Source organism: Nyctibius grandis, chromosome 7, assembly GCF_013368605.1.
Source record: "Nyctibius grandis isolate bNycGra1 chromosome 7, bNycGra1.pri, whole genome shotgun sequence".
Lineage (NCBI taxonomy): Eukaryota > Metazoa > Chordata > Aves > Nyctibiiformes > Nyctibiidae > Nyctibius > Nyctibius grandis.
The window spans coordinates 48,523,870-48,538,008 of NC_090664.1; the positions used below are offsets into that span (position 1 = coordinate 48,523,870).

Genomic DNA, 14,139 nt, shown 5'->3' on the forward strand with positions numbered 1-14,139 from the left:
TTATCACAGTGATTTAATTCTGCTTTTGAGGTCACTGTGGAGAACTTTTTAACAATATTACTTTTAACATAGAGGCTAACTTGCGGTATGACTAAAATACCTTTATTCTCAAAACTGTTGATTAAGTCTTGTTCCAGTAAAAAATAGATAACTAAAACAATCTACAGATGAGCAAAGGTTTTCATTCCTGGAGCTGGTGAGTCTTGATTAGTTTATCATGGATAGTCTAAACAGTTTATAAAGGGGAAAGTATGTGTAATCTTCACTACACCAAATCATGTGAAATCTATGAAAGTATTCAAATGACTCAAAGATATTAAGGTGTTGTCATGAGACAAGGCAAACTAATAAATATCAAAAATTCAAAATCTGAATTGAATCACACTGCTTCTGTCTATTTGTCAAAAGCTAGAGCATGCACGCTTTCTCTGAAGTCTGGATGTTTGATATTTAACAACTGTTAGTATCTTATATTACAATAACATTTTCATTTTCCTGTAAAACAACTGCAATAAATATTTAAGTCTGAAACCTTCACAGTACATTGCAACTCTATCTCACTCAGGCGTGGTGTCATCAAGACTGAAAGATCACTTCCTTTTTATAGTTTGCTATAATTTTCCCATATACAACTTTTTTCACAGCTGCCTGTTTACTTCTTGCTTGTGGAACTAACAAGGTGGTTTTTTTAGAGGTACCTGTCCAATTAAGAGGATTTTTTAAATCTTGTCTTTCTATAATTTGAGAAAGAAGACAGCAAACATCTTGCATGGTTAATTCAATTAAGATCTAACTAAGTATCTCAGCACCTTTATAATTTGCTTATGCTTAGTAATATGTAATTTATTTAATTCATACACAGCACATTTCAGATTCACTTGATTCTTATGGCAGGAAATGCTAAAAATATCTTTAAGCAATAAATCTTACTCCTTTTATTTAGACAGATTTGTGAGATGTATGTTTTAGTTTTTTCAGGGTTTAAGAGGAATTAAAATTCTACTACAAGATGATCTAGAATACCTTATTTTTTTATGGAAGTATTCCAAATCATAAGTAGGCTTTTAAATACCATCAATTCTTTAAAGGATTTCTTACTTTAAATTGTGAATTACAAAAAGTAGTTGTCTTCTCATCTTTACAGCTTTTGGACAACTGACTCTTAATTTCTTCTGTGATGGTCAAGATTATAGTTTAAGCATACCATATAATTAATTCTGTATTGAATATTAGTAACTTTACATTAAATGACTTTTTACTGTAAAAGCAATCATGCTATGCTATAATGTTTTCTCTGTATTGTACATGATGTGTAATTATGTGAGTATCAGAAAGTTATTCTGTGAATTTTTATTCAAATGTATGTGCCAAGTTACAGGTTTTAAATGAGGTTGCCATCTGAAATATTTAATTGCATGGAACGATGGTGTAGAAATAAACGATGTCTTCCACAGAACATTGCCTAACTGTCTTTAGGCAAGACGGCTTTACAGTATTAATAGTAGAAAATACGTGAGCACATACATACTTGAGAAAATCTTGAGTACATAGAGTCTTTTTCTTGCAAAACTGGCTTTGACGTAATTTGTGGTTCTATTCTGTGGTTAACACATTCCTCTGCTCTGCCTAGTCAGAGGATCTTGATGTACTTTTAAAGTGAAGACTCTCCAGAGTGTATAAATACATTTTCTTTAAAATTGCCATGTCTATGCCAAATGGCAGAAGTGGTCCTTTTTGAGGAGACACTGTGGTTTGAGGTCAAGGACTTGTTATAAGCTAGAAAGATTTGGTTGTTGGTTGGTCAACCATTTGTAGGATATTTACAACTTTCCACTGAAGATTTTATACACAGAAGAAATTCAAGTAACCACTTAGCAAGATAAAAATCACAAAAGCTTTAGTTTGGACTGTATATAAACACGTTTGATTATGCTTGGCCAAATTTGATCTCTTACATATAAAGTTGTTCTTGTGTGGTGAAGAACAGGCATCTTTAAGTCAGTTAAAGACCAGTGGTAAACTCCAAACCAAAGCAGTATGTTATTATAGATTTCAAGTATCGCGAATATAAAAATTGCTGTAAGAAAGGTGAGGGGAAGTTGCTTATGATTTAACATTGTAAGAGTAAGTTATAATAATTTTAATGACTGTTCTTTATTCTGACATAAACTCTTCAGTTTTCTCCTATTGAGGCTGTTCCATGTTTTATGAAGATTAATTCATATTAATTAGATGAAGGAGTAGAATCATGGGTTACCCCCATCTCATCTACGTGACTTCATCTGAGAAAAAAGTCAACAACTTCTCTTAATTCCAACCAAAAAATCCTTTCTGAAATTAATAGATGTTCAAAATTCCTTTCCAACCGTACTTGCAAATCTCCTGTAAGTTCCTTGGACTACATTGTTTCAGTGATTGGTTCAAAGAGTGAGATCCAGCATGCATATTTAGTTCCTCGTTCTTCAACCTATCACATAATTTGGCCTTTAAAGTGCATTACCAACTCTACCAACATTTGCTGTAGCCGTAATTCATCACCATATCATCTAAGAGCTTTTATAACTCTTCAGTAGATCATTTGGTATTACCTTCTCAGAAAAGCTTAAATAGGAGGTTAGAACAACTCTCACTTAAATTACTTTTCTATCAGATTACTTTACCTACAAATTATCCACTTTATAGAGTGAGCTGAAAGACTCCCTCCAGAATACTTTAGATAAAACAGCAAAATGTTTCAGGCTTTTGCAGATGTAACAGAAATAGCTATTATACCAAAGCAGAAGCCTGCTGTCACAGCTTGGAATTAATTGCATTTTTCTTTAGTGCAAAGGCAACTCGGAGCAAGAGTAAAAGCCAAAGTAATATCAATGAAGACCACATGAAAGGCAATGGCTGGGTTGCTTTAACAGGAGTGCTAGGAAATACAGCATGTTAACAGAGAATGACAAAGTTAGGTTGTCTGCAGATTCATTGATGAGGAAACTTTTGAATCTTTCTGATTTAAACTCTCAAATTTTGCTTTACAGGAAATATTAGCAAAAATTGTACGAGTAATGGATGGTCAGATATTTTTCCTGACATCTTAAGTACATGTGGATATAATGACTACGAGGATGATTATAAGGTAGGAAAAACATTTTTTCTATTCATTTAAATGCTGGTGTGCAATACAGCTATCAGACATATTCTGCTTATAAATAATTCCCATTTTACTCTGTCAGAATTAGAGGAACCTGTAGTAATTCTTGGTAGCATTGATTGCCATATGCTTGGATTGCAAATGTCATATAAGATAAAATCAGAAATGTAGAATTCAGTAACTGTTCACAGAATCACAGAATCAATCAGGTTGGAAGAGACCTCAGGGATCATCGAGTCCAACCGTTGCCCTTACACCACCCTGTCAGCTAGACCATGGCACTAAGTGCCATGTCCAATCTTTTCTTAAACACATCCAGAGATGGTGACTCCACCACCTCCCTGGGCAGCCCATTCCAATGTCTAATAACCCTTTATGAAAAGAAATTCTTCCTAATGTCCAACCTGAACCTCCCCTGGTGAAGCTTGAGGCTGTGTCCTCTTGTCCTATCGCTAGTTGCCCGGGAGAAGAGGCCAACTCCCACTTCACTACAACCTCCCTTCAGGTAGTTGTAGACTGCAATAAGGTCACCTCTGAGCCTCCTCTTCTCCAGGCTAAACAACCCCAGCTCCCTCAGCCGTTCCTTGTAGGTCAGACCCTCCAGACCCTTCACCAGCTTGGTCGCCCTCCTCTGGACTCGCTCCAACACCTCAACATCTTTCTTGAAGTGCGGGGCCCAGAACTGGACACAGTACTCAAGATGCGGCCTCACCAGTGCCGAGTAGAGAGGGACGATCACTTCCCTAGACCGGCTGGCTACACTATTCCTAATAGAGGCCAGGATGCCATTGGCCTTCTTGGCCACCTGGGCACACTGCTGGCTCATGTTTAGCCGGCTGTCGATCAGCACCCCCAGGTCTCTTTCCGACGGAAACTCATGGCTATAAACAGTTGGTAATTGCAGTAATGCATCTGTATTTCTAATATTTCAGTGTTAATGGGCTTATGCACTGTGGTTTTCATTGTGTTATTTGTAGAAGTTTCTATTATAACAAATCCTAATACTGTAATAATCCATTAATAATGCATGCACCACTTGATTGCTGGTATGTGTTTAAGTAAAATGGAATGAATTTAGGTCATTGGAATTATTGCAAATTTATATTGGACTTCAAATTGCATTAGCAATTAGAAGTGGTTCAAAAAGCTATCAAGATATCTTAAATACTGTATAAATGGAAAAACGAATTTCTTCATTTTCCAGATCCTATTTCTTGTTCTTTTTGTTGAGGGAAGTACTTTTTCCATCACATGTTTTATCTATTTTCTGTCTGGTTTTCTGCTGAGGCTAACAGAGCAAGATTTTCTTTACACGGATGAACTCATAGTGTCAGTAGAACTCTTGTTATCATGAACAGATGAAGTCCTCTCATGAATAAAGATACTTGGCTGGTTGGGTCTTTCTGGATTTTGGTATGTGTGGAATAGCTCTAGCAGACCTGTTCTGTCTGTTTTGCAGAGATGTTCTGCCATTCTAGTTAACACATGCAGTTCTTGCCGTCCCTTTCTGTATTTAAAAGCCCACAGAATCACAGAATGTTAGGGATTGGAAGGGACCTCAAAAGATCATCTAGTCCAATCCCCCTGCCGGAGCAGGATTACCTAGATCATGTCACACAGGAACGCGTCCAGGCGGGTTTTGAATGTCTCCAGAGAAGGAGACTCCACAACCTCTCTGGACAGCCTGTTCCAGTGTTGAGTCACCCTCACTGTAAAGAAGTTTTTCCTCATATTTATGTGGAACCTCCTGTGTTCCAGCTTGTACCCATTGCCCCTTGTCCTGTCAAGGGATGTGACTGAGAAGAGCCTGGCTCCATCCTCATGACACTTGCCCTTTACATATTTATAAACATTAATGAGGTCACCCCTCAGTCTCCTCTTCTCCAAGCTAAAGACACCCAGCTCCCTCAGCCTCTCCTCATAAGGGAGATGTTCCACCCCCTTAATCATCTTCGTGGCTCTGCGCTGGACTCTCTCTAGCAGTTCCCTGTCCTTCTTGAACTGAGGGGCCCAGAACTGGACACAATATTCCAGATGCGGCCTCACCAGGGCAGAGTAGAGGGGGAGGAGAACCTCTCTCGACCTGCTAACCACACCCCTTCTAATACACCCCAGGATGCCATTGGCCTTCTTGGCCACAAGGGCACACTGCTGGCTCGTGGTCATCGTGCTGTCCACTAGGACCCCCAGGTCCCTTTCCCCTACGCTGGTCTCCAACAGGTCTGCCCCCAACTTGTACTGGTACATGGGGTTGTTCTTGCCCAGATGCAGGACTCTACACTTGCCCTTGTTATATTTCATTAAATTTCTCCCCGCCCAACTCTCCAGCCTGTCTAGGTCCCTCTGATCAAGATAGACCACATCCACAGCTTTACCATCATCTATCCACCGGGTTATGTCCTCATAAAAGGCTATCAGGTTGGTTAAGCATGACTTCCCCTTGGTGAAGACATGCTGACTGCCCCTAATGATCCTCTTATCTTTGATATGCCTAGAGACAGCACCAAGGACAAGTTGTTCCATCACCTTTCCAGGGATGGAGGTGAGGCTGACCGGTCTATAGTTACCTGGGTCCTCCTTCTTGCCCTTTTTGAAGACTGGAGTGACATTTGTTTTACTCCCATCCTCAGGCACTTCTCCCGTTGCCCACGACTTAGCAAAGATGATGGAGAGTGGCCTAGCAATGACTTCCGCCAGCTCCCTCAGCACCCGCGGGTGCATCCCATCAGGGCCCATGGATTTATGGGTGTCCAGATTGCTTAATTGGTCCCTGACCCAGCCCTCATCAACCAAGGCAGATTCCTCCTCTATCCTGACTTCCTCTGGGGCCTCAGGGGTCCGGGGCTCCTCAGGACAGCCTCCAGCAGTATAGACAGAGGCAAAGAAGGCATTCAGTAACTCTGCCTTCTTTTTATCCTCTGTAGCCCAGCCATTACTGTAGCTGAAAATAGTTAATAAAGAAAATGAATACAGTGTGTTGTTTTCCCAACTTTTCTGAAGACACATTCTAAAACATTGCTATCATCTGACAGCTTGGGGATGGACATGCATTACTGCTAAAACAGCTGTTTTAAAACACAGTCATTCAACTCAGACATCGTCATGTGGAGTGAAAATGGGTCAAGACTTAAAAATTCAAATTAACGAAAGATAACATTTCAAGTACTGAAAAATACTTAATTAGCAGATGAACCACTATAATAGAAAAGCAGTTCTTGTTTGACATATTCATTAGTCATTTGAAGAAGAATGAAATGCAAGTTGACTATACTTGCAGGAATGAACCTAGAGAAACTGGAAATTTGGAAGTAGTAGCAACATTTACAAAAGCCTGGAAAAGAACGAATAATAAACCAGTGAGGATAAAAAACAGAAGAAAGAAGTGGAAAGCAGGTACTGGAAAAATGATTAACCAAAGTAAATAGATAGATAGAATATCATAGATATCTAACATAGAAAATATACAGAATAAATGCATAGCATGTTTAAGGGAGGGAAAGGGGAAATGCAAGCACTATTGCATTCCAAGCAGCATGGCCCGAGGGCCCTGTCCTTTTTTTCTCAAGTACCAGTGTCATTGCTCAGGGAATATTGTTTGCCTGAAGATCATAAACTGGTTATTTCAGTGGGACAAGACAATAATTCTTTTCTAACCTTAAAGCTGACAAGTCAGAAAGTGGATACAATAGTGCTGGCTTGTCAGAAGTTAAGCTGTTCCTGTGCAAATATTATAGATTTTGTAGTTAAAGAAAGGACAAAAATTATTAGAACAAAATCTGAAAAGGGGAACAGGAAAGCATATATTTACATCCATCTTTTCATGGGAGACAATATAAAAAGCGCAAATATCAGGCAGTTGTGAGATTTACACAGAAAGAAGATGTTTTCTTGAATTCGGATCTTAGCACTCAGTGGTAGCACCTCAAAACAAAAAATATTTACTCAACATAAATCAGTATAGTTCGTTTTTGTTTGACTTAGAATTTCAACAAAAAGAACTAAAAATGAAATCCTAACTATTTTGGTACAAAATATTTTGGACATAAAAATATCATGCAACAATATGCTTTGTGGGTGGTGTGTGAGATTGCCCTCAAAGTTACAGTAACTAAGGAGATCATATTTTAGGGAAGGTGACAAAATGCTTTTCTAATGGTCAGTCTTAAATTTTCTTCTGTATACTTTCTCTGAAGTCAATGTTAAAGGAGTAGGTAGAAACTGTCTTTGGTGTCAGTTTGGTGCCTGCATCTCCACTGCTGAATGAATTTCCATTATAGATCCAATTAAATATTTATTCCTTTATTTTTTTGCTGTCTTTTAGGATATGGACTTGTATCTTCACTTCAAAGGGGACTTATTTCTATAGATATTTTATATTTATTTATTTATATATATGCACATACACACAGACATATATATCTCTCCAGATTTGCATCTATTTTGGGCAGTTTTGAATATTCTAGAGAAAGTTTAAATGATAGAGATTGGTGAGCAAATACTGAACAGGCAGTTTATTAATAGGTACCAAATTTTTATGCTGAAAATACACTGAAATGAGAAAGCTTATTTAAAAATACCATAAGCATGTCATGCATTATTTCTCTGCTGAGTTCACTGATACTGTTGAGGGTATGAAAAAACTTGTCTGCTTCCACAGTTTGCACTGATTTTACTTGGAGTGAAAACGTTCAAATTTTATTCCATGTCAAATGGGATAAATTTTATTCCATGTCAAATCAGCAGGTTCTATAAAAATAAATTATTTGCTTAACATTTTGAAATTAATTATAAGTTACTGACACAGAACCCTTGAATAGAATGTTTTGTTTTATGTTAGATCTTCTGTTAGTATTCTTTAGTGCTTCTGTCTGTATTTATAGGGGACCAATTTGACAAGTGTGACAGTGTCTGAACAAACTGTCTATATGTTGTTATCACATCAAATTGTAGATCTAAACCTTTATTATATACTTCCAGTCTGTTTCCTGTAAGTAAACTAGTCAGTTCTAATATTCAAGATCAAATTTTAGACTCCTCAAATAAGTGTCTTTTTTTTTTCCTTTTATATTTCTGTTAAGGTCATGGCAGCACAATGGGAAAATGAATAGCTTGATTTGACCGTGCTAGAAACACACATCAAGGTGTGTTAACCCAGTCCCAGCCTCACTACAATCTTTCCTTTCATGTGGACATATTTTGACATCTGCAGTCTAGACTGAACAAGCTAGAGATGTGTCTTAGCTGTTCTCAGAGGGTATTAAACTCTCCGTCAATATTATTAATATACAGCAAGATGCCTGGTGAATGTAAGGGACTGAAATGTGTCCACTTTACTTAAAGTAATGACTGAGTCAGTTAATACAGTGTTGTCTAATCTTAGCATGAATTGGCCGGAGGTTTATTCAATCACACAAAAACCAATATATACAAGTTACAGGCTATGTGATTTGAATGCATAGGGTCAGAGAAAGACAAATACATGGAGAGAAAGATCCTCAGGGCTGTTAAATGTGCTGATACTGTTGCAACTTGTGCATAAGTAGAAGCATCAGCTATGGAAGAAGTATTCCCCTATTTGGCCAGTTGCCTGAAGCATTCACTCTTAGGCTGCTGTCAGAGATAACATTCTGGGTGTGCTACCCAAGACAAGAGGAGTCAAGGCAGTGAGGTCAGGACTGACACAAACAAACACTGTCTTCAATGACTGCACCTACCTTTAGAAAACAGATGCATTAATACTGTCTGTGAAGTGGATCATTGAACTGAACTAATGGATTTTTTGTATTGAATCTAAATTAAATCCTTCCCTCAGGGCAGTCATCTACCAATGCTTTTTCTGTGTGCCTATAAGCATGCTATATTTATTTAGATTACATTCTGCATTTTTCATTACTTAATGATGCTACTGTTATTAAGAGATACTTAAGGCAATGTTGGTCTCATCTTTGCTACTATTATTAAGAGGTACTTCAGGCAATACTGGTCTCATCTTTTTTGGGCGATGTTTAGACTTAAGGTGAATTGCAGGAGAAGTGTGTCAGAAAAGGGATATAATGAATTACTTGCATAAAGATTATTAAATACCATGAGGAATATCAGTTTTATTACATATATTTTTAGTGAATTCTGGTTTGCTCTGAACCATTTAAAAAAGTGTAGAAGTGCCTGATAAGAAAAATGCAAATAGTCCACAACATGGAATCCATCTCTGTATCTCAGTTTATATTTATTCTCTTATAAGTAAGTACTATAAGATTTTAGAAATGGCTACTGTTTTGTTAAAGTTCAGTTTGCCAAAGGAAAGAACTAGGGTTCTTTATTCCACTTCTATTTGCATTTGCTCATTTCAGTGTTTCTAAAGCACTGAACTAATTTTCTAGGCCCAGTTCTGATTTTACAGTGTTTGTACAGTTTAAGGTTTTCTGATATGTTCTTCTAGTATGAATATTTGGATATTATGGAATCTACTCTGCCACATGTATCAGGAAAATGTAAGACCACAAATTCTAATATACTTGTAAGTATATTCATGTCTGTGAATACTAGACTCTTACATCCAGTATTACAGGAATATACTAGCCCACGGAATAAACAAAATGAGGAGTCACGTGGGGTGATAATGATCGTAAATACTTAAGTAGTGATCAATTATATTTTTGGTTAAATGAATAAAGAGGTGTGTGTTTTTCTTCTACGTTAAGGATGACATCTGGTCAATAGTGAAACTCCTTTGGACAAAATCAAGCCCTAAATTTTCTTCAGGGCGTTTTGTCCTTCAGCACTGAATTACCCTCTCACCCCTAGAGGTCCTTCCAAACCAAGGCTCAGGTTGAAAGATCCACTGGGTAACTGTCTTGCCTAGGAAGCTTCTGTGCTGTGTCTATTCTGTAAATAAACAGAAGACTTCTGTCTCCTGAACTTAGTATAAATAATATAAAATTAACTTTAAAAGGAAACATTAGCAGAAAAAGGTGTCTGTTCTAATAAAACAAAACACAAGTGTGCGTAAGAATAGATTTTACAAAAAAAGTGTCTTGAAGATAACACTAATTACACAAACTTGTACTAATACAATTTATTTTTATATATGTGTTTTTTCATACTCTTTTAAAACCTGTTAACATTAGGTAGCCACAAGAAAAGAGGAAACATCTTAGGATTAGATCTTTGTAGTCTAGAAAGCAGTTACAGGTTCTGTAAACATTTCCGTAGAATTGTTCTGAAAATCAGAAGCCGCTGATTTTTGCTATGTCTAACCACCTATTGAGTTTAGTTTAGTGGTTGTAATTTGAATATTTTCCTCAAAACTTTAAATTGTTGGATTTCAGTTTTGGAATCAGTAGTGCTCGGATAAACATGTGAATATTTTGCAGAGGCCAGCTGTTCTTACTACTGTTGCGAAAGTACTATTTTTGTTACACTTGCAGAAAACTTTGTGGCATTGCAGTTTCATATGCATGACTCAAATCAGTTTACAGTTACAAAATATAAAGAGGTCTTGATATTTATTCTGTGTCAAAGTCTTTTAAAAATATAGTTATAATTTAGTTTTAAATTCTATTTTGGTCAATCCTTACCTTCTTTGCACTCATTTTACTCCTGCCAATCTTGCAAATTTTTTATTAAGTAAGTTCAGAGGTTAAAGCTAAAGTTTAACTGAGAGCTGGCTAATTATGGTTCACACAGAATAGTAAATAAGAAATAAGATATGCCCATCTTACATAAACTATATTGATTTTTATGTGCTATCAGATTTGCTATTGCTTTACCTGTTTCTTTTGCAGCAAATATAAAGAGTTTGTTTCTAAATGGTAGTGTGTAAAACACAGCGTAGTGACAAATAATCAATAGCTATAACTAAGTCAATATTAATCTTATTTCCTGGTTTTTGACTACCACAACACAATGCAGAATTTAATTCTTTGTCTTTATGGGGGTTGTGCGTATATTTAATAAACATATAATTTCAGAACACCATTTGCCGATTTTTTTGTTGAGCCCCTAGGAGTTACAGAGGTCTTACAGACAAATTAAGACACTTCTATTTACGCTCATACAGGAAATTTAGGTAGCAATATGATTGCATCCTCTTTGATGCTGAGTCTGATAAAGTGCTTCATGCTGATAATCTAAACTTTTTGCTTGTTTTTGAAAATCATAATACCTGAATTTAAACAATTATATTGATAATATTTGATGTAATGGATTCAAAATGTAGTGGTGCTTACTTAGCTTTGCAGTAGTTTGAGAAGCAGGGTTAATATTTGATCAGTAGAAAATTTTTAACACATTTAAGATTTCTGAGCAGTATAATACAGTAAAATGGTCTGAAAGAAGGAAATGTGCTCATTAGCCACAATTTCAAGTGTAGAATAGAGAATAATTAAAAATCTGTGTCATATGATAAAATAATTTCAATTATGTAATTATTTCTTATTTGCTTGTACTTAGTTTCAACAAAATGACCATGGCCAGTACTAAGGTAATGTCAAAGTACTCTTGGCTGATTGGCTTCAACCCTGACTTATACCTCCATGTACCTATTTCATCTTTGTCCATTTGGCAGCTGAATGGCCAGCAAATAGATTCATAGCTGACAGTAAGAGCCATTGTGCTAGACTAAAGTACACAGGATTCTTGTTTTGATTTTCATTAGACTATTTGTTGTAGAGGTCATGCATGTGAACAGAATGCCAGAAACATTATTTTAAATACTGTGTTTTTTATGTAGGAAGACAACCTCTTCTATTCTCCCTAGTGGGTAGAAGTGACGGAAGTCATTTTACATGCAGCCTGCCTGACAGTCACTGTCAAGCTCAGAGTACGTAGCCAGAGGCTAAATTAAAAGTGCAGTGACATCAGTGTGGCTGGACAACTGATGCTTTGTTAGAAAGTTTGTGTGGGGTTTTGCTTTTTTTTCCTTCATTTAAGAATTCTGAAATCAGATACAAGTGAGACAAGTCCAATTTCAAAAGATTCAGCCAATGGAGTTTTTCTGAAATCAAATCTAGATAGATTTTTCAAGATGGTATGGAATGATAAAAAAAAGAAACAAGGCCAACTTTTTTATTGGGCATGTTTCAATCAACCCAATGCTGTTTGAACCACAGCTACTTTCTTTATGCCAAAGTACAAAACACTCTATTATTATACAGTCTAATGGTTGAAAAATATTTAAAGTAGTAGAAGAGTCTGTTCTCTTCCACTGACTCCCCCTCTCTCAGGGGACAATGGCTAATTCTGTTGAGTTGCCTACCTTTTAGAAAGATTATATCCCACTGTTACGTGTATTAAGCTACATGAGACTTACCTTATCCATTTCACCTAGTGACCAGTAGTTATTTAAAAGGTTTTAAAAGAATGTATTGTATTTTTTCTTCATGATATTATTACTGAGAAAACAGACTTGTGGTATCAGAAATCGCGTGAGAGTTGGATCTCAGCTGGAAAAATTCCAAATAAAAGCAAAAATAAATGCCAGGCTTCAAATGTTGGCCTTCACAACAAGATGGAAAAAAAAATAATAAAGGAAAAAATCTTAATGGAAATAAAAAAATCAAAGTTTTGTAATGCTTTTACTGCCTGGTGGAAAGCTGACCAAATCAGTGGAGAAAATCCTGGGTCAGAGTCATGTTGTCTAACTTTAGACATCTGTCATCTGCATCTGCACTAGTCTCTCTACGTTATGTTCGTATTTAATGAAGAAAAAGTAGGTGTTTTTACTTCACTATCCTTCTAAATTATTTTATATGCTTGTCTTAGGATGGCATGAATAGCACTCTGCTGCTTCTGTTCATTGGTTATAAAGAAAATCTTGATACCTAGCTCAGATGGCCTCATCCCTGCAAAATTCAGCGGCTGTTAGTGCATCTGTTACTTTACGGTACTGTCCTGCCCATTATTCTAACTTGTTTTGAGGAAGTAAACAGGAACGCTGCATTCCTGAGCATGGAAAACATTTACAGGAAGGCAAAAGTGCTTATCCTAAAATCAATTTTAGAGAGATCTCAAAAAAAATTATTCCAGAAAAAATGGAAAAAATACTCAGTTGAATTACATAAACCAGATAACTTTCAGTGGTGTTACTCGGTCTAATGGATTCCAAGAAAAGAGGAAGTAATATTGAGTTCAAATTATTCTTGACATGAAGCAATGCAGAGCATATAAGCAGAATCAAGGCTTTCCCATGGGAACATTGGTCTGACAGCAATTTCCCAATAATGACTTCTGGTACAGAATCATTCCTATAAACATCTTAGTGCATGCTATCTAAAGGCTATAGTGACTGTTGGTCATTAGAGTCTGTAAATCAGTTGATTCTGTGTTCTTAATTTATGAAAGTATAATAGGTGCTGTGTCTAGGACAGGAATGAGGGAAGGAAAAGAATGTCGGAGCACGGCAATTCATTCTGAAATGAAGATGGGCAAAAATATGGAAAAAGTGAGCAAAAGCAATGCAGACTAAACATGGATATAAATTTGATATACTTAGCACCAAACAATTTACATATTTCCTAAACAAAAACTTTCAAGGAAAGACAAAAATTAAGGAGAATATACAGTCTCTCTAGATCTGGTATGCTTGGGCCTTTTAAAGGATTATTAACATCATAAAATTACAATTCATAGATGAGACAATTGTATGATAACACAAGTGGTGACTGTTTTATAAGCAGTGAATCTGTTGAATTGCAAATAATTGCATCAGAAGAAGTGATCAGAAGACAAGAGATTTGTTCTCACCTATTCAGAACAGAAGCCAAATGTGAAACCTTTCACCTTACGTGGCAGGTTTTCTTATCTGGTGGGAACTGACTCAGCTGTGTTCAGAACATCAGAGCAGGTGCTGGAACAAATTTCTTGTGTCTTTCAGTCGTGTCCATGCCAACACAATCACATTAAATTCTTTCCAGGCATTTAAATTCACATACTTACCACTGGAAGGCTGAAATTCAACTTGCAAATCAAAATTCCTGAGGTTATGTATTTACTTGAGATGT

General features: G+C 36.5%; 1 protein-coding gene across 1 annotated transcript in view; it reads left to right on the forward strand.

Moving 5' to 3' along the window:
* The window catches only part of VIPR2 (vasoactive intestinal peptide receptor 2), a 60,075-nt gene that overhangs the window by 18,692 nt on the left and 27,244 nt on the right, over positions 1-14,139 (forward strand). The window contains exon 4 of the mRNA XM_068404885.1: positions 3,027-3,124. Within this exon, the coding sequence (XP_068260986.1) occupies positions 3,027-3,124 (98 nt within the window). The remainder of the gene's footprint in view (positions 1-3,026; positions 3,125-14,139) is intronic.